Genomic DNA, 21,677 nt, shown 5'->3' with positions numbered 1-21,677 from the left:
TTTTCAAGTTTCTTTTTACTGTAAATTTGATTCGTGAATTTTATTTCAGCGATTTCGAAGAACAGTTTTAATATGAACTGTGGTTTGAGTGTGAGAGTATATTTTGTGCAACGCTATACATATATCAACTGGGCATGGTACAGTAGGATATACACTCGCGATATGCACGTTATATAATAGGCAATCACATGTGCGTTTACACGTGACAGTGTATTGCTGCGGAAATGGGAGTGCTAACTTCAAGTCGCCTGTTTTGCCTATTTGCCAGCACTACGTCAATCACCATATTGAAGCGTTCGAACAAACGGTACTTTTGGTGAGAAACTGGTGATTTTGAAAACCAGATTTCTACAAGAAGAAAACGTTGAATGGGTACAATTTTTACATGGTTAGAAAGAGAAAAATAATAACTACAATGACAATGTATAAAAATCTTCCACCAGACAATTACATTAAGCAGTTAGGTTTTATTACAGACAGATGGGCATACAAGGCATGCAGTGGCCAATCCAAAATATCTCAGAATAGGGGGCATGAGAGACAACTATCCACAGACACTGAAACATTGGTGCATTAAAAATAAAACTTTGGTCAAAAATATCAAATAGCCATCTGAGTGTGCTTCTTTTACCGCTGTATGCTTTGTTTTGAATAAAATAATGTTTATGGCTAACCCTTAGTGCCAAAGACATTACAGATTGGAAGGTTCCCCTTCCCCCTCCCCTCCCCCTCCGTAGGGACCTCTTCCTGGAGAATGATCTAAGGGCAAGGCATACCCCCTATCTCCATTGGTTGTCTTCTTTGTTAAAGAATCAATTACACTTAGACTATTAAACTCCAATGGTTGCTTTACAGAACCATATATTCCACATCCGATTTGATTTCACTCTGGAAATTACTAGCGCATTGCTTTTTGAAAGCAACTACATTGTGGATGGTTGCTATGGATACTAACAGATCTTCTCAAGACTTTAGATACACAGTACCTTCAATTTATGCCAACGTTTAGCAAACACAGTGAAAGTAAAATATCTTTAAATCATCAAATCCTAACGAAACTATTAGAGCTCCTCACTTAATTGTCATGTTTGACAGTAGTAGGCCTTTAGTCTAATATATCAATTGAGGTTCAGGTGTTAGCAAATATCAAATCAGCTCATTTGAAGCTTAGTCACTGACTTTATAGCGAGTGAAGTAATAACCCCTGGCCGACATGTCAGCGGTCACATGATTCCATATTAAACCATGCAGCTAAGCACCCACTATTAGCCTCCTTTAACATCTTTTACAGCAATGGAGCTTATTACCACCTGCAGGCTTTTATGGCATATTATACATTGCTATAGAATCAACATTTTTTTTATATTTCTTTTGATGTAAGTTCTTTCCAGGAAAAATATTTCCCTGTAACATGATTACGACCGGTTCCTTCTGGAAAAACACATCTGCTACCCGAGATGTAAATTTATGTTAATTTCAAAAGCAGGACTAACAGGGGCAAATTTGTAGAGTGAAATCTTGTTCAATAATGTCTCAACGTGAATAGAGAGAGGAGAATTTGGCATTCATCTGTCAAGAACCTTTTGAAGGAGTATAGAAATCGCTGAAGTGGGACCCAGTTTCTTGTTTCTGAATACCTTTGTCGATAATGTTTTTCTCTGTATTTTTTCCCTCTTCAGGTGGACCATGCATCATGCAATTGCCTCAAACAATTGTACAGTATTTAGAGGCATTGCTGCATGCAAATGGACCATGGTTTTTAAAGGGAGTGCTTCCTTGTGATACATAAGATGATGGGAGTAGGAAACATCATCGAAATAGGAAACCAACTTCAATAAAATCCTTGATAATCAGGACACCTGATGGATGGCTGGCAGGGGCCATGGAAGAGGGTTCAATCCTATATGGATAAGGGGCGGGGGCAATGGAAGAGGGTTCAATCCTATATGGATGACAGACGGGGGGGGCAATGGAAGAGGGTTCAGTCCTATATGGATGAGGGGCGGGGGCAATGGAGGAGGGTTCAATCCTATATGGATGACTGGCGGGGGCAATGGAAGAGGGTTCAATCCTATATGGATGACTGGCGGGGGCAAGGGAAGAGGGTTCAATCCATCGAGGCTACAGACTTTCCAGGAGCAGCACTGGGAAATAACAAAGTCATCTCAAAACTTTACAATGAAATTATTAATACCCTGCAGATTCGTTACCACAAATTCCAGTATTTGAAACTTTTTCCACAGAAGGGCTCTTTGTGAATAACAACATAAGGATTAGTTGGTTTTCAAGTAAAAACAAGGGAACTTAAATTACAAAACTGAAGAAATGGTACTTTCTTAGGTAAACGATGGGGAGTACTTTTGAAGAAAGAAAAAAATTGGGGGAGGGGGAGGCACATGCCACCTGTGGCCCCATGGCTCTGCTGCACCTGGTGGTAGCATAATCTGGATAATTCAAGATTCATATGAAAGAGGTCTGGATAAAACAGTTTTTTTTTAATGCATACTGGAATACTGGAGAGGACATAAACCCACATAAGCACACTAGCCAAGGTACTTCACAATGGCTAATTGAAAAGAAACAGGAAGTCCATGAGTGGGGGTGAAGGGGAGGGGGGAGAAGGAGCTTGCAGGGGTAAAATGTTACCAATCATTACATGTTAGATGAGTGGAGTCTATATGTTGAGTGGGTGGAGACAAGAAACAGATCTGAAATAAGTTTGCAACATTTAAACGGAGACAAGTAAGGTGAGGAGGAAAGGATGAGAAATTCCTTACAATCATTTATCAAATCTTGATTTCTTACCTTCCTATCGAAGCTATCGTATCCGTCCAGGCCAACGGAGGTCGGCAATCTCTGTTCGCTTCGGCTCCTCTTCATACCGTGAATTTCCTGGTCGTCTGAATCGGAACTGTCGCACAGCACGATCGTCGGGGGCATCAACAAGTTTGGATTGATGCCGTCTGCTGACAGGGACGAAAGAGGTCTCGTCTGCGACGACTTCCTGTTTGACGTTTTCTTCTCCCTCCTCCGTACCTCCGCGCCTTCTTTCTCTTTGACTTTCTTCTCCTTCTTCACATGGTGATGACTAGACGCTACCTTGCTCAGATTTTTCAAGCTCCCCCATAGTTTGGCCTTCCTTTTTTTCTTCTTCTTCTGCTTCTCGGGATAAAGTACTCCTCCATCCTCCATGAATTCTGCCTCCTCTGAGTCATCCATTACAGCTCTCGCATCGTCATGTTCAGATACCTATAAACAGACGAGGAAATGACAAAAACATGAAAAGAGAATAGAGAGAGTAAAAATAAAGAACCTTAATTATTCGCCCTTTAAACTTTAAAACTACAAGACAAGATAAAACCCGAAAGGAAGGCTATTCTTCTTGGATCCTAACTATCAACTAGTCTTATGACCCCCCTCCCCCACTCCCCTCCTGCTGATAATTTTTTTTCCCTTCACTATATGGATTTAAGAAAACAGTATATGTATGATATTAATATCAATTTAATTTCACATTTAACAAAACACTATTAATAAAATAACAGTCCAAACATACAACAACAAAAAAAGAACAAAAAAAAGAGCAACACACTGTTCACACATTTTAGCTCAAAATTGTTATTCCAGGCTATAGCTACAGTTTATCGGTAAACTCATCTCTGCTTTGAGATTGTATCTGATTGTGTACCGAATTGCGCAATCCCATCTTTTAATTTTGTGGCAAATGTTCAGCTGGAGAGATGTTGATGATTAACAACTGAATACACGGCTATGCATTTATGTCTATTGCTACCAACATTTGTACATGCACACTTCGTATCCCCTGATGCACTGTTACCCAGGGTTACGCACTATCCCATACTGGTTGTTTATAGACTGTGACATGTAAACAAGTAACGGTACGAACAAGGCCGAGGTGTTTTAGGATATATTACTGGTCCTTCTTGGGATGACGTAGGCTACTAGTCTACAGTATTGGAAAACACTGATGAATTTCCACAGAACTAATATACTAGTAGAAAACTGCCGATATCTCGATATCAGCTGTTCGGAAATTGGAGGACCGAACACTTCTGATACATTGAAGGTACTTGACAATGAAATGAGAAGTCAAAGAACCTGCTGAAATTTTTTCCATTTTTAAATTAATTTCAGCTTTTTTTACATTTTGCATTTTTTATAACTGGTTTGAGTTTGATGATTTTTTTCTGCATGGTGTTTAACTGTGAGGGCAGTGAATTACCAGTGAACCTGGTTCAGACTGCTTGCAAGGAATATTCTAGCTTTGCTTCTCTATTTATATTTTTCACCTGAAATACAAAGTTATGCAAATAAGATCGGGAAGACTGACAGTAAGAGACTGTTTCATTTAAATAATAATTCACTGGATAGAATTGTCTTTTGCACACAGTTAATTGATTTGTCTGTGATGGTTGAAAAAAAAAGAAAAGGCCAACTTTTCTCTATGTTTATTGAATATTCATTTTAAGACTTCTTGATCTTTTCTAAATAACCTCAGCCATCTCTCCCTACCAACCCCCCCCCCTCCCTCCCACACCGCAACTCCTGCCATTATCCCTCACACCACACAGAAACGCACATCATTAAAACTTCACTCACAAAAATATGGAATTGACAATTCAATGAAAAATTAAAATCCCACAAATTAAACTAGTTTTATTGGTTTATAGATTTGCCAATCAAGCCTGCCAATTTCAGGGCTTATCAAGAATTAAATTTGAAAATTGAAATTTCTTTCATGAATAGTTGATTACAACGTGTCAGATTTCTGTTTGTGGGTCATAACATTTGTATGAGATTCCAACCTCAGTCTGCGTGAATGCATATATTTCCATACACTCCTTTTTTTGTGGCACTGTGGGGAAATATTGACGGGTTTATACACTATCAGGATGGCTTACAGATATACCAGCAAATGTGCCTATAATTACAGTCAGTAGGACCGACCTTTACGATGAGACGCTATAGAAATATACGTATCATATTACCATCACTGGCACGAGAACAGTTTCAGATGTAAGATAAAAATGCAGTACTTTGACAACCAATTGTATAAAACCAGTTCTAGCTCAGATGAATTACATAAAAGTAAACAAATCCACCCTACTGTATTATGCAACAATATTGATCCATTTCAACTACAGTACTGTCAAGTGGCTGAATTGCAACTCTTAATCCTGAAAATATTCAAAATATTTCAAAATACATTGATTAATGCTGATCCACTTGTTTTTTTGTTTTTTTTTTACAAAAGGTTCACACCCCTAATACAAATGTAAGGTTCCAATCTTGCATCACATATCTACACATTGTATAAAAAAAATTCTGGATGTACAGTATAGGTAATATATCAAAATTTACTGGTTTCGATATTTACTTTGATCCTCGCTTACCTGTCTCCTCACAACCTCACCACTCTAGTTCTACCGTGCCTATAATGAACTGGTAACCTTTTGTCATACCTCAAAACCAATTTTTTTTTCAAGCTTCTGGATGTCAATGATTAATATATTAGCTATAAATTTAATCCTCACTCAATTAAATCATTATTTTCTATCGCATTTAGGGCATTCTTCCAGGTACTGATAATACTCTCCTGAGGTCCTATAGATACTGGCACAGTATCCTGTGGCATGGTAGAATGAGAGTGCTGAGGTTGTATGCAGGGGGGTAGGAAGCTTCCAAAAAGTGGGGGGGCAAAACATTAGAGGGGCACTATCTCATTCCACAACCACCACTCTTTATGCTATAAACTGATACACCAGTCATATCACTTAGATATATTGATGTGTTAGTATGCTATCAATACTACTTATTGAGAGTATTTATTGTTAACCCTGCTACAAAAAGATATGGGATGCCATTTTTAAAATAGCATGTACAGACTAAAAATAATTAATTGAAAATAAAATATTATACTTTACAAAGGTTTAAGATATCCAAAAGACAGTTCTTCATCAAAGGGGCACATTTTATTTGCCAGGAGGGCACATTTGCTCTTTTGGAAAAAGTGGGGGGAACCTGCTCCCAGGCCCCCCCCCCCCGGTTCCTACGGGTTGTGAGGGATGAGGGAAGTAAAGTATTTATCTTACATTTACTATAGGTTTGCCTAGATGTGATTGAGGTACATATGGCACAGACAACATTTATACTCCTCTTCTTTACAAGTTGCAAGCTTACACTGAAAATCTTTCAAAATCAGCTAAGCTCAGACTTTCTAACACAAGCAAGTCTGGGATATATTCAACAGATATCAGTTTTTGACATTGCCTGTAACACTTCTGCTTTAAAGTAAAAGATATATTCATAGTACCATATTACCTTCATCATTACCCATGTTCCATTATTACAGAAATCTGCTTCTCTGTACTTTTGTAATTCATCAACGGAATTAATCACAGTATTTCTGTACAAACTCACAACGAAAATTATAGAACAGTTCAACAGTAAATTATTACTAAACAAACTATAATTGCTACTTTTATTTGGTTTAATCTCCCCCCAAGTACTTGCTCAGCTTGTTTTATTTGCAGGATTGAGCTTCTAAAATAACTTGAAATAATGTGTTGTAAATAGTTACAGAGAACATAAGTCACATTCAGAATTGATTAACGTTTCCTCAGTGTCGTTTTTCATTCTTTTTCTTCCTGTTTTTCTTCCCAGCTGGATAACAACCTTCATTTCTTATGTTTTCTTGTTGTGACCTATATATGTATCATGTACTATCATTTTGCTTGTACCTTTATTGACTTTACTGTATGAATGAGAAAATATATTTGAAACTGAACTGAATTGTGCTTAAATTACCTAAAAGATGCCATATTTTACATTTTCTTACAATTTTTTACAATATTTCTCATAATGTAAAAGGGTCTGGTAAGTAATGATCAAAGATTTTGAACTTTATTAAGCCTTAACGGACAAGAGATGCTTGAAGAGGGCGCTATACAACAATAATTGTAAATGGTACCCTAAGTAGCAAATGGCACCAGCTAATCAATAGGACAACTGCCCTCTATTTCTTGAAAAGGGGAAGGGAAGGGAAAAATGTGCATACTGTGTTTACTAATATACATTTCAAGTTCTCCACCTCTCCATCCTAACATTCAACCTTGGAATGCACACTCTTGAACTTTTCCCCAAGTAAACTGGAGATACTCAAGTGCTTCATTATGCAAGCAGGATATACAGTATACTCACTGAGGAGGATAGGATCCCACACTTATGGGAGGGCAACATAGGGGACGGACAATGATGAAATTATTATAGCTGATCTCACAAGGGGCAGAATGGAAAATAACAGATGGAAATAGGCAAACTTTAGTATCAAAGACAACTTTTGCAGAGACAACAACAAATTAGAAATGCCACACAGATCACAATACAATGTCCTTGCAAGCCCAAAGATACACAACTGACAATTAAAAATATTTACATTAAAACAATACCATACCACATAGCAACCATACCACATAGCAACCATACCACATAGCAACCATACCACATAACATCCACATTAAACTATACCATATCATATACCATATACCATCCAAACCATGCTGCCATCCTTACTATGTATACCATAGCTCCACAATGACACCATGCACACCATACCATAATGCACATGATACATACATCCAGCATATCATGCGATACTGTTCTACATATATATATATGTGTATGCATATACTATGCATGTACATGAATAGTTTATAGAGATGACAAATCACTATGGATATGTTCTCAGCCTTGGTCAACACCTGGGAATAAATTTAAGTGGAAGAACTGGGAAATCATGGAAACCCTTACTTGAGCAACTGTCCAACTTACACATCACTTACACACTCTGAACTTGTGTGGACAAAAGAAAATATTATAGACTGTCCAAGTGACAATCAGGTCAATACTTATTATGAACAATATCTACTGTAATGTGGCTTTTCTGTATGGTCTGAAAATAAGGGACAAAACACCCCAGAAGATACTGATATGTTTGTTGTAAGTGAATCTGAATATTCCTTACATGGAATATGTTATCTGGCATCATATTGCAAACATGCTAAACAAAATGTCCAACTTACACAAAGACAACTTTGCAGACCACATAGCAACCATACCACATCATAACATCAATATCATACAAATGCAAAGATATGTATAGCAGCTTTTGTACACAGGAAACATATTGTTTTCCTAAGCAAACTTTAGAGCCTTTGAAACTACTGCTACATAAAACTTTAACATATTCCCTGCCTTAATCAAGATCACCATTCTTTATGGTAAAATACAACTGTGAAAAATCTTGGAGAAATTCTTAGTTTAAAAGTCTTGCATATGATCTGTCATTTTGTAAATCTGTGTATATTTCATTTAACATGCATTGTTAACACCAAAAATTAACAAATCCGCCCACCCCTTCCCCCCCCCCCCCCACCAAAAAAAGAGATAGCTAAAGTAGAACATACAAGGCCAGACCTTTGAATGTGCTGGAAATCAGATTATGAGTCAACCAAATTATGAAACAGATCTTATGATTTATTTCAAACATAATCAGATACATATATATATACGTCAAAAATGTCTGGCAGCCCAAATAGGCAGCAGAACTACAACACCTCTTGTTATTGAAATTATAGCATTCCTCTCTACACAAATACACATACTCTCTGGTCAGTGTTGAAACTTTGAAATTGAGCTATTACATTACTAAGCTAGCTTTCTGCTATCATACTGTAGGCCAATACCACTGGATCTAAATCTGCCTTAAATATTAAACGTCAACATAACACATGACATGATGACAGTGGGTGATATGCTCTGCATGATTAAATTACCATATAAATATGCCACGATATGATGTAAATTAATATATTAATATTTAATACATTAATTAGACTGCGTTAAAATTTCAAAAAATTCAATTATCAAAATCTGTAGAGAATCAGGGCAATCGGGAGGGAATTGTCAAGTATCGATTCCGAAATGGATTTAATCATTCTAGCTCTGTCTCGAGATCTCTAGACTGTTTGCTTCACACATTAACACTAAGACACTAGATGGATCGTGTCCCAGACACGATGTATACACAGATTATGTAATATATCCAGCAAGTTACAAGACCTGCAAACTATATAACTACAATGTAATGACGACATGTATTGCAAGCGGCTTCGTCTAATTAGTGTATCTCTCACCTTGCTCTGCATGATTAAATTACCATATAAATATGCCACGATATATATTGATATCATGTAAATTAATGAATTAATTATTTATACATTAATTAAAATGCATTAAAATTTGTAAAAAATTCAATTATCAAAATCTGTAGAGAATCATGGCAATCGAGAGGGAATTGACAGATATCGTTTCCGAAAACATAATTTTAATCATTCTAGCTCCGTCTCAAGATCTCTATAGACTGTCTGCTTCACACATCAACACTAAGACACTATGGAACGTGTCCCATACATGATGTATACACAGATTATGTAATACATCGAGCAAGTTACACAACCGCAGCAGACTATATAACTACAACATAGAGCTCTAATGATGCCTTGTATGGCAAATGCCACGTCCTAATTGGTGTATCTCTCACCTTGCAGCTTCCATTGGATTCCACGGGGAAGGAAAACGAAACGGATCGCCTTGGCTTTGGCATGATTGAAATTTTGCAGCAGTTGATATACAAAAGTGACTAGCTGCAAAGGTCGTCCTCTCGCACCGACAAAGTGGTAGAGACCAACGTAGAGAACAAACTACTCTGTTCTACTCTACTATAAATATGCCAGTTTTTAATTAAAAAATAAAATTATACTGAGGTAAAGATACAAAATTCTCCTGTGTCTCTCTATATACCATAGACCTTGAAAACTTGTGAAATCTACTAGGACATATGGAATTTAGAAAGATCACCCACTTTGACGGTAATAATTATGCACTAACACAGCTAAAAATCAATAATTGACGAAATTTGTACAAGGACTTTCTGATATTAAGGTCACTCTATCATATGTGCATGAAAATGACTTTTCTGATGTTCATCATTTCAGGATATTGCTTGATATTAATCTTAAAAGCAGCTGAAATTTGTACATTTTTATGTTGAATTTGAAATCATCTCATGGTACCATATACAGTATGTGATCATTTAAGGAAAGACCTATTAAAAAAAAAAAAACCTTAAAAACTTTAGTCCAAAAATTCACCCACTAGAAAATGATCAAAATTGTGCATTATATTTAGGAAATGCATACTTATTTCAGAGCTAGCTATTATCTCATACAATACTTAAATTCCAAAACCAATATGGAAAAGTGTTTTGTAATGGTTTAATATTTTTACTTATTTTGGGCTAATTAGTGTACAGTATGTATAGTGATTTTGGCATCATTACACAGTCTCCCCTTTTAATAAGAACATGTTTGAACAACTCTGTGACATTTAAGTGATCACTTTTAAACCTTGAAATCTACCAAGTACTTATAAAACATTAGTACATTGCCTGCATCTTGGAAGTAATGGGGGGGGGGGGGGGAGAGGGAGGACCTTGCCCAACCTGCCCAGACATAACAAAGATACCTGGTTCATACATATCTACCATAATTTGATGATTTATGCTTCAAGAACCTTTTGACATGGATACATGGCATATATGATATTGTCTTCATAGCTACATATTGCTGTACATATAGCTGTATAGCTACATTTAGCTGTACTGTACATCACCATTATGGACTGGGTTGATGATTCAGCATTCACAGTGAAGATGTACAGTCAAAAATATTACAGACCTACGTCAATAGTGCCTAATTGTCTAGGATAAGGAAAATGGTACTCATGAAGGACCTGCAGCAGAACTATGGAAGTATTTATCCTATTCAGGCCATTGTGCATTGTGATTTTCATTCAGTCTTGCTAATGAACCAAATCCATAACTCAGAAATTAAACGCTGAAATCTAGGACAAGAGGAACACCAAAATTAATAGATTTTTAGTATTTCTTAACTACGATAGGCCTACTTATACTGAAACCAGGCTAACCGCATACAACAGACCTAACATCCCACAAGGAATAGATGAGGTAAAGGCCAGTGGAGGAGGAGGGAGGGGGTAAACCTATATTATGCTCCCTGTGATGATGACAAATTACCTCTCTTGTCCATCCTACATAATGCGGTACTGTAAATCACTGAAGGAACACACCAGGCACGTATCCAGGGGGGGGGCGTTGGGGGCGCGCGCCCCCCGGGAAAGGAAAAGAGGAGAGAAAAAAAAGAGAAGAAAAAAGGGAAAAGGAGGGAAAAAAGAAAAGGAGGAGAGAAAGGAAGGGAAAAGAAAAAGAAAAAAGAGAGAAAAAGCAGAAAAGTAGGGAGTAGAAGATAGCCAAGACCTCGGGAAGAAAAAGAGGAACAGTCATATTTAATGCGCTGATCCCTATTATATACACAGGGTAGCCAGTGACAGATCAAGGATTACGGAGGGGGTGTGCGCCTCACCCGACAACTCCATTTTTGACGTTTCCAATTTTCCTCTCTCTCTCACTAATGTATCTATATAAATACTATATATGGTCTATCATAACACGTGTGTGTGTGTGGACGCCTTAAACAATTGTACAATATACAATTACAATTGTACAATTAAACAATTGTACAATTGTGCTATATGGAACCAACTGTCGCTGGTCTTGAACTCGAACGAGTCGTCGGGGAACATGACCGCCCCCCGAGCAAATTTTCTTTTTGACATCGCTAGTAATTTCAAAATAGACAATGCTTAGATGCAACTTACAAGGCCTGGGAAGTGTCATTTCCAGCGATCTGGGAGGCATTTTCGGCCAAAAATGTTCTTGTACGCTTCGCGCCAACTCATAGTGGCGCTTCGCTTAGATAGTTTGCCTACAGGCTTCGCCCTCCCTTGGCAATTACTCGCTACACGCCTGTTCGAATTTGTAAAGCAAATAGCAGATACATCATATCAGTGAGCATTGAAATGCATGTTCCACGATGAACAGCCTGAAAAACTGTCTGTGTGTAGTCTAAGGCGTAGGAGCCCAATTGGATTTGGGGTTGTAACGACTTGCCCGAAAAAAAGCCAAAAGTTTTCGCGCGCGAAGCGCGCGTTCAACGTATCGATGCCAATATCACATAAGCAAGCATCGGTCATTACATTGCATGGCATCGTGTACCGCACGGTCCGTCAAAGTGGCACAGTATACCGCCGGATGCTAATGTAAACAACAAAATGTCTTATGTAGATGGAGAAAATCCATACAGATCCATTTATGTCAAAACTCTCTTTTACAGTAGTAATGTCGGCCAAGCTTACAACTTTATTTTAATTACCAAGGAGATCATTTTTAAGCTATTCATTGCTATTTATTTTTCTTTCAGTAGGTGCCCGAAAAAAATGGCAACAAATTTGGTTGCGGGGGGGGGCTGCAGCCACCGCCTGCTACGGGACCTACGCCTATGTGTGTAGTGTTCGGTTTCAATATACCTGATATCGGAAATATCTGCTATTTTTCTGTTCCTTCAACCAAGTTTTATAATAGCCATTATAAGAGGTTGCAATATTTCTACACCAATAAATTAACTGTGTCGGAATTTTCCAAAATTTCCTCACCAACATTCTTCATCATACTTTCCTCTACTCGTAGCAATTTTGACCTCTCTATTAGGGGTTGAAGGAGGTTTTTCTATATTAGTTGTCCATAGATTGAATTTTGTGCAACATTATGGGTATGTTTTCAAGTGATTTTTATTCACGAGAAATGTGAATTTTCAAATTCTCAACAAATAATGGGCTTAAAACCTTGAAAAGTGGGGCTTTCGGATATTGTGGGCCTTGACGTAGAATCACCTACAAAAGCAATGATCCATAGGACATGCAATGAGGTCGAACATGATGTGTGACTGGTGACAATCTTCAAAAAGGTTATGGATGGAAAAAAAACTTTTGGGAAATACTTGGTTCTCAGGCAAAAGTGTACATGTGGTTGGTCATTTTCAAGCCTGAGAAGTGCCATTTCCGGTGATCTGGGGGGTTTCAAAACCAGAAATTTTCTTGCACGCTCCGCGCCAACCGATGGTGGCGCTCCGCTTAGATAGTAATTCGCGCCCCCCGGGTTAGAAAATCCTGGATACGCGCCTGCACACTGTCACTGACACAGCATGCTCTAGTGTTTGTTCAATGACTGATGACATAACTGATAAAGGGGTTTCCTGTTTTTTGATAAGAACCACTTTAGCCCATTTTTTTACAGATCTAATGGAATAAGGAAATAAGAGTGTTGGAAAGCATGCATTTGAGAGAGGTACCTTGCTTAACAGACGAGAGAATGCTAGTTTCGGATATTTGGCTGTAATCGAAACTGATTATATCTTGTGTACGCGTAGCGGTGTAATTTGACACCGCTACTGTTTCGGTCAACTGTTTGCGCCCTCATTAACAATGTTATGAATGTTCAAACAGCCGTTTCAACTACCATATCGCAGTCCGTACCGAGTCATCTCCCGAGGAGACAAAACTTTTGTGGTAGACAAAAATTCTAAGCACGACACAGTGTCGCTTGACCGGCTAAAAGTAGCGTAGACTGATCAGGATGAAATTACACAATCTCCGTAACTTCCACCCACAGACCTAACGCCAGTTAAATCTGAATGCCCGCCAGCTACATCGTCTACCGACCAAGCTAATTCCATAGCCACTTCCACTGATCCCGTCCCTCCGGTCACAGTTACTCGCGAAGGACGCCTCGTCCGATGGCCAGCAAGATATCGATGAAGGATTTCCTAATATGTATTCTTTTGTTTTATCGATCACTCCCCTTTTCTTTCTTTTTATCGGTCAGTGATCTGCGAAGGGGCTTATGTAGCGACGTAATTTGACACTGCTACTGTTTCCGTACGTACCACTAGTTTAATGAATCCTGTCTCACTGTACAGTACTTGAGACATTGTAGTTACAATATAGAGGGGGGCGAATATGTCACTTACTGTCAACTCAAGTACTCATCAGTTCCTCAAATATGCAATGAATGAAAACTAATAAGATTGTCGGATAAATTTAATGTGCCATATCATAGCTGAAGACTGTGTGTACTTCTTGAATTCAGGGTGGAAATCATTGACATAACTATTAGCTTTCATTTGGGAAGGTATTCAAGCAGCGGCAGGGTGCAACATCAGCCAGGGCTGGAATATTAAAGGGAGAATTTGTCACATTTCTTTCAAGAAGAAAAGATGGACACCTCCTCTGGGCCCAGGATGCACTTCCTCAATGTTACTGCCTCTACCTAAATCAGGCAGGGATATTAAGAATCCACCCCCCTCCACCCACCCCCCCTCACCCTTCTTACCTTTTAATTCATGTTCATGTCAGAGCACTGGTGAGTTTGCAGATGTAGGGGAAGGAATCATTTTGGCACAGGAAGGCTTTTTGTACAAATGCCATGTATTATCAACTTTATTCTCATATGAGTAACTTGACCAGTATCTCTTCTCTGTATTAACATTCATCCTTGCTATTAATACCATTGTCATTTTTTCGCCCTACAGAATGGTACGTGGTCATATATATTAAAATTACTATGCTTGACACTTCAGAAAGCCTGTCTCAGGGTGGGGGGGGGGGCAGGTAGCTACTCTTGATTATTTCCAGATCGTTGAAGTTCCTCTCACCCGTATAGCAGCTGTGGATAGGTTGAACAGATGGGTATAAAATAGATGTTTCATTGCATGACTATGATTCATGCTCTATCCTTTCAGATCTCAAAAGGCCAATTCCTCGGCATTTCTTGAAAGGGTGATTTATTTGATTCTGGGTTTTCTTTAATATCTTTTATTGGTGGTCCATTGTGTTCTCTGGAGTAAAATCCTCTCTCGTTTCATTGTAAGTGAAAAACGATTGCATCGCCATCAACACTGAGTACTATGTAAATATTCAGGCTTGTGTAAGTTGTGTTACCCCAATTGTGCAGTGAGTAGATTAGCTGGATTATAATATCTCCACACCAGCTACAGTCACGATAAACCGACTATCATATACATTCAAAAAGCAAAATTGTAACCAAATGTTTGTGGATCATTAGGTGTAGTGTCAGGTCTCCTGGAGTTAAAATTAAGTCTCAATTTATATATTTATAGACATGATACTTTTTAAGTTTTAAAATCGTTGTACATGGATTGGATGTTTGTCATTTATAACAAATGATAATACCCATTAATTAATGGCAACACTTTGGTTGTATGTAGATATATCTAAGATCACTCAATAACAGTCTTGCCTACAGAGATACAAGTGGTGAAAAGTGTCTCCTACATCATAATGTGGTAAAAAGGAATTGTTGTGGGCACTGCACTGTACAATGAATAATACTTTATATGTAAATTAATGCACTAGACTGTTGTACACATTATTTGATCAACTTGAAATGCATTACATGGCCATACATACCCCCACTGAAATTGAAAAGAATGAGTGAAAAAGGGGCAAAATGTTTGCACCCTTCCTTTTCTTTGCTATAAAGTACAAAGGAGAAGACGATTACATGGAGATGTGAACATTTTCCGTTTTCCATTTCCATATTTAATTGTTTACAACTTTTGTTCCAAAATCTATCGGCTCTTCCACATGTCCAAAAATTAGTTCCATAAGCTGCATCAACCATTCCAACTGACTTCCAATTTCTCCATCGTTTGCTGTCAATTCAATTTTATGGTTGCTTAATTGAATGGAAACAGCATTAAATCACAATGTACTGTCTGCATCAAATTTAATTAAAAACAGATGATTCAGGATTTACTTTCCTTGCATTTGGGCAGAAATTTTGTCAAACATATACTGTACTGAGTATTGGTGCTCAAAATAAGTTTACACTTAATTGAACTGAGATATCCACCTATAAACTGTGGATATGACAGACCCCTGCCAAACAGAAAAGCTACAAAAATCCCTCCCCCTTCCCCATCACCCATTGCTTAGACACTATTTCACACTACCATCAATTGCATATATGTTGAAGGCAAATTGGAAAAAACGCATTGCCTTCCACCTTTGTGATGATTATTAATTTTAATACTAAATAATTAATGCAAAATTTTACCCCCCCCAAAAAAAAAATTAAAATGCAATTGGAAGATGAGCATATCGAGACAAAACTTGTCCGATGTAAATTTCTCTGAAAAATATTAAATGTGCACAAATTGTTTTTCCTTTACATGTATATTCTTTTTAATAAAGCACTGCACAAGAAAACTTTCCATTTGATGGTTACAATTATAGATTAATGATGCCTTTCAAATATCTAACAAAGGTTAAGGCAAACTTGTTGAAGCATTTTTAAAATTTAAAGTGTTTTCTAATAAGTGACAGTGTTTCTAAAAAACAAAGGTGATGTCAATTATAAAGACACTTAAATCTATTTTTTAAATTCATACAGTTTGGGAATGACAGCACCAGACCCCTTTCTTTACAAGTTATAAGCCTCCATTAAGAGTACTGCTACTTCTTAATGCAAGAATAATGTTTTTGTTGTTTCCGGCTTCTAAAAGCATCATTTAAATCTTTACTCAGCTTTCTGACATCCTCTCATTTGATATACGGTATACTTAAACAAATCTGAAATTCTCTGTAAATGAAAGCAAAGCTTTCGAAAGTGTGAACTGAAAGTACACAGTAACACAGCTCAGTCTATTTGATATTTTTCCAACTTAGCGTCCTAAACAGTGTCAACAAAATGTTGGCCGATATTACCTCGCAATACGGTACTGTGATCTGGGCTGAAATCTCTCTCTCTCACATGATAAAATGTGAGCTCTTTATTGAGGTCAGTAGAATATTAGTACCACCACTTTCTCACCCTGACAGCAACAATTAAATCCCCAAAAGACAGGAGAAGCAATAAAAATCTCTCTTCAAAAGTGCATTTGCAATATCTTTAAGATTGGGTGCGTGTTTGCACAGTTTGTAAGACATATAGTATCTTGGCTCTATAGGGCAATCGGTGATATCACCATAGGAATAACTGTCAGGGTCATAGCCAAGTCTTTCATTAAGCATTGCTGGCAAAAAGATGAAAAACAAAACAAATCATATCATTAAGGAACAAATACTGTAACCCTGCCAAGATATACTCATGAAACATTAAGGGCTACTCGGGTGGTTGTAAGGATAGACATTACAAAATGCATTAATAAGAAAAGATTGGTCAGCACAGATGTGTGTAATATAAATATCATATCATAATATCATATCATAATATCATATGTAAATATCAGTTTTGAATCGGATTCCATTGAAAATTTTTCCCAATACGAAAAACATGTGAGACACTTTGGATGGTAGAATATGAAGGAGTTCACTGGGGGTCAGTGAGGGTGCACAGTGTTAAAGATTACCAGGGCATACTAGACACGGTAGAATGCGGTGCTTAGGTTGTGGGGAGACAGGTTAGTGGGGAACGAAGTAAATTATAAATATCATATCATAATATCATATGTAAATATCAGTTTTGAATCGGATTCCATTGAAAAATAAATCCAGACAGCTATCTGGATTGCAAACACTGAGTTTCAAATTTATCAAGGTTTATGCCCAAATGCTGAAACATTAGCTAATGATACCTATATACAATGGCCACTAGTTTGCTCTTCCCCACGCAATGATCCCTTCGTAATATTTTCCTTCTCAAAGAACATTGGCTTCTCTGTCGATCATACTTAACTTAGTGCCCATATTCTAGTTATGCAGAACAAGTAATATATAATGTAGGTACGCTTGGCTTCTGCTACATACCTACTGTACAAGGATATATGTTACTGTACAAGAAACCAGAATGTAGTCTCAAGCTATAACACAATCTAGAAACAAATGTATCTTACACATGCTGATAAAAACTGTTTTTGAACAAAAGACAACTAGGAAAGGATTTAAGATAAGATCAACTCTATTAAACTCCACAGAGGGTAATTGAATGCTTGCATAAAACAGTAAACAAAATACAAAAGATTTAAAACTATAAGATTACAAAGACATGTACAAACGACCCTAAAACAATAGAATGGGCACTGCAAGAGAACGGAACAGTTCTATCAAAAAGTACCAATCTGGCAAGCTCTAGCCATTGAAGATTTGGTCATGAAGTTTTATAAATTGTGGAATAAATGAGGAGGAGTGTGGATTTGTACCGGGCAATAACAACCACATCCTACCACTTCGAGAGATCACCGCTCTATCCAGAAGCACACGCAGTGGTTGGCCATCATCGCATATAATCTTGTCTAAATTAACCTCTAGTAGCTGTTCGTAGGATGAGGCCAGTGTTGACTAATTTTCCCTGATGACACGACTCGCCTGTCTAATAACGGCTTCAATATATTGTTTATCTTCCTTACTCGCACTCCCACCCCAGGATACCAAAGTATATCGCCATACCCCACAAATAACAGAGATATAAATCATGAACATGAATAATGTTATTAACATTGAATTTGTTCATCATACGCAGACAATACATCCTAGAGTTCAGTGTCTTCAATAATACATCTACATGCAATATATTAATATGTAATTTATTGGCAGGTTGATTGGAACAATTTTTCAGGACACGAGGTAGCAACCCATCTGGGCAGGCAGCTGTTGATGAATTGAGTTTGGGAAATTCATGACGTACTCCATCTGCATGCAGTGACGACTAAAAATGCTTTAAAGAATACATCCTCTGGCTTGATAACAATTTCTGTAGCTCTTCGGCTTCATTGGAAAAATCATGGCAATCAAACCTAATTGTTAAAGTTGTATTTAACTTTATTTACTGTAGTTGAGTAATCAATGGATGATTTAGGTAATTTAGATGTTTTACTAGTATCAATTGTGTATAGCAACTCATCATCACATGCCAGCCCAGACTTGCTTCATTTTGTTCTCAGTAAAGTTTCTCTCTATTTTGCATTTGTATAACTCCTTTTCCATCTTTATATTCTTCTTTCAATTCCAGCTCTTTTTGAACAGTTTTCAATCCATCCTTATCACCCTGTCCAAAATTTCTTCTCTCTTCTCATTAATAATTGATTTGACTTCCCTGGCAATCCAAGGTTTATTACTTGAAAAGACCTGATTTGTTTGTACATTCAACACATAAATTTACATAATCGGTGATCGTTTGAGTAAGTTCATCAATACCATGTGTGCCTTCAACCAACACACATTCCAATCTGTGAGATCTAAAGCGGCTTTTAGGTCATCAACAGCTCCAGGACTCCATTGTTTAACTGTAAGTAGCTTACTGTAGGTTTCTACCTGTGAACATCAGGCTGATATTTAGGTTGTGGTATAATCATGTCATGGTTAAATTTTACCAGCTTAGTAATCGTTTTGCATTGTAAGCCTCCTTCACATTATAGTAGCATAAATCCAGGGTTGCCTCTCTGCGAGTGGGACACTGTACATTTTGGTAATAATCGACGTTAGTTTTCTTCAGCGTACAGTGAGTAAAGCCGCCATCGATAACGATAAATGCAAATTAGGATAAGCTATCTCTAAACCTTGAATGACTGCCTATACATCATAAGCCGTGGCTTTTGCAACATTGCAGTTGGTTACATATATACCGTGAGATGAATTACTTGCGAAAATTCCCGGGTGAGGTAAACAAGACCTCTCAATCCAACAGCTAGATTTTCTTCGTTTGTTGAGCATGAATAATGTTACAATGTAACATTCTTTGGGATGGCACCACTGTTTGTTCACAAATATTCCAAAACTTACTGGTTTGGATATTTACGAGTGACGAGCTTACCTGTCTCCTCACAACCTTAGCACCTCATTCTACCGTGCCTATAAAGTCCTGGTAAAATAATAACACTGTGCGCCCTCTATGACCGAACCCCCCCTCGGTCACTCCTCACTACTCATGAGACCACTCCTTAAAAGTGGCCTCACGGTCACCGAAATAGGGGTGGCCAGAATCCTCTGGCCACCCCCAAGGACTCCCGTCGACTAAACTTCTCAAAGGTGAGCCCTTAACAAAAGGCACTGATGCCTTCCTAGCAGGGAGAGTGTAATCCTCCCCGCCGCAGCGGGTAAGGGGGGGGCACTCTCCTGAGCCCTGCAGGCGAAACTACCCCTTTTTCCTAACAAGGAGCCTCATCCTGTAAAGGCCCAACACTTGCTAACCCTAAGACAACTTAGGTGAGTACGCCTATGAAAAACACAGGGTGCAAAGTTACCCTCACCGATAGACCTGGCCGGTGACTCTTAGTAGTTGTTGGCTCTGTCTATCTGGTGTTGTGCTTGGAGTCGTGAGCCTAGTCGAACGACTGCTCCCCCGTCCGGCTGTGTCCCACCCCCTCGGGGGAGGGAGGCGGGAATGGAGACAGGTAAGCTCGTCACTCGTAAATATCCAAACCAGTAAGTTTTGGAATATTTACTTCGCTCCTCGCTTACCTGTCTCCTCACAACCTTAGCACCGAGTGGCACTGCCCGATGGTGGGAGGCCCGAGGGGTGGGACCAAGTACCAACCGGACCTCGCATCACCGCGCTACCAAAAGCTGCCTCGGCGTGTAGAGTGTCAGGTAAGTAACAGGCGACGGACGTAGTTGGTGTTTTCCACGCTGTCACCTTGAGGATGTCCTGTATCGGGATACCGGCAGAGAGAGCTGTGGAAGCCGAGGCCCCACTGATGTTGTGATCTCTTGGCCGGGTATCCCCCCATCGTGAATGGGCGGATCATCTCTACTAGCCATCGGGATAGGGTATCCTTGGCGGCTGCTGTTTAAGGTGGTCGTGGCAGGATGAAAAGGGAGGTTGTTTGTGTCAACTTCTCTGTCCTGTTTAAGTACCACTTCAGTGCCCTGACTGGGCACCATCGCTTGTCCTCAGCCACTGATGAAAGGGTTTTGATTTCCGGAAAGAAAATGTCCCCGGGCAAGAAAGCCAAGGCCCGGTTCTTGGCAATAAGGGACGGGTCTGGAACCGTCCTCGCCCCATGGCCCTCGAATCTGATGTGGTTCTGTTTGGTTGTTAGGGCTTGGAGGTAACTCCTTCACGCTGACGCTACCGCAATGACGAAGAGTGGTTTCTTTGTAAGAGCAGCCAGGGAAGCGTTCCCCGTTGATTCGTACAGCGGACCTGCCAGGGCATGCAGCACTGCTGAGAGCCCGCAGAGGGGGCTAACTGTCTGACTCGTGGACGGCGATTAGCCATGCCTTTGGTGAGCTGGTCAATGTCTGGGCTAATGCCCAGCGTGGAGCCGTCTGGAAAACCAGACGTCCCCGTCTGGGGCCTGCGTGTGGGACCTGCGGCCTGGGACCTGGGGTCCGGAGGGAGCCACTAGGATGAGTTTACCCTTGGAGCTGCGAATCTTCCTCAGTATCTGGCTGATCATGCCAAAGGGGGGGGGAAGAATTTAAACCTCTGGTCCGTCTCAAGGCAGGGACCTGGCGCTATGTCGGAGGCTGCAGGTGGGACCGCCTGTTACAAAAGATGGGCAGCCCCTTGTTGCCCTTGTCGTAAGCAGGTCTATCAGAGGTATGCCGAACATGTGGAAAAACCTACCGCGTGTTCCTTGCGAAGGGTTTACTCGTCGGGGTCGAGTTGTCCCCTGGGCAGAGCATCGGCCCTCACACTCTCCTTTCTGGCTATATGGGAG

The 21,677-nt window shown here is 39.1% G+C and overlaps 1 protein-coding gene across 4 annotated transcripts in view; it reads right to left on the bottom strand.

Moving 5' to 3' along the window:
- The window catches only part of LOC139978389 (multiple C2 and transmembrane domain-containing protein 1-like), a 143,437-nt gene that overhangs the window by 93,023 nt on the left and 28,737 nt on the right, over positions 1 to 21,677 (bottom strand). For 2 of the 4 annotated variants that reach the window (XM_071988592.1, XM_071988591.1), the window contains one exon: positions 2,806 to 3,249. In XM_071988592.1, coding sequence (XP_071844693.1) covers positions 2,806 to 3,219 — 414 coding nt within the window. In that variant the 5' untranslated portion in view covers positions 3,220 to 3,249. Of the gene's footprint in view, positions 1 to 2,805; positions 3,250 to 3,688; positions 3,830 to 21,677 lie in introns of those variants that run through there. The other 2 variants (XM_071988588.1, XM_071988590.1) reach the window with 2 other exon arrangements.

This window comes from Apostichopus japonicus, chromosome 13, assembly GCF_037975245.1.
Source record: "Apostichopus japonicus isolate 1M-3 chromosome 13, ASM3797524v1, whole genome shotgun sequence".
NCBI classification, from domain to species: domain Eukaryota; kingdom Metazoa; phylum Echinodermata; class Holothuroidea; order Aspidochirotida; family Stichopodidae; genus Apostichopus; species Apostichopus japonicus.
This window is presented reverse-complemented; position numbering and strand designations above follow the sequence as displayed.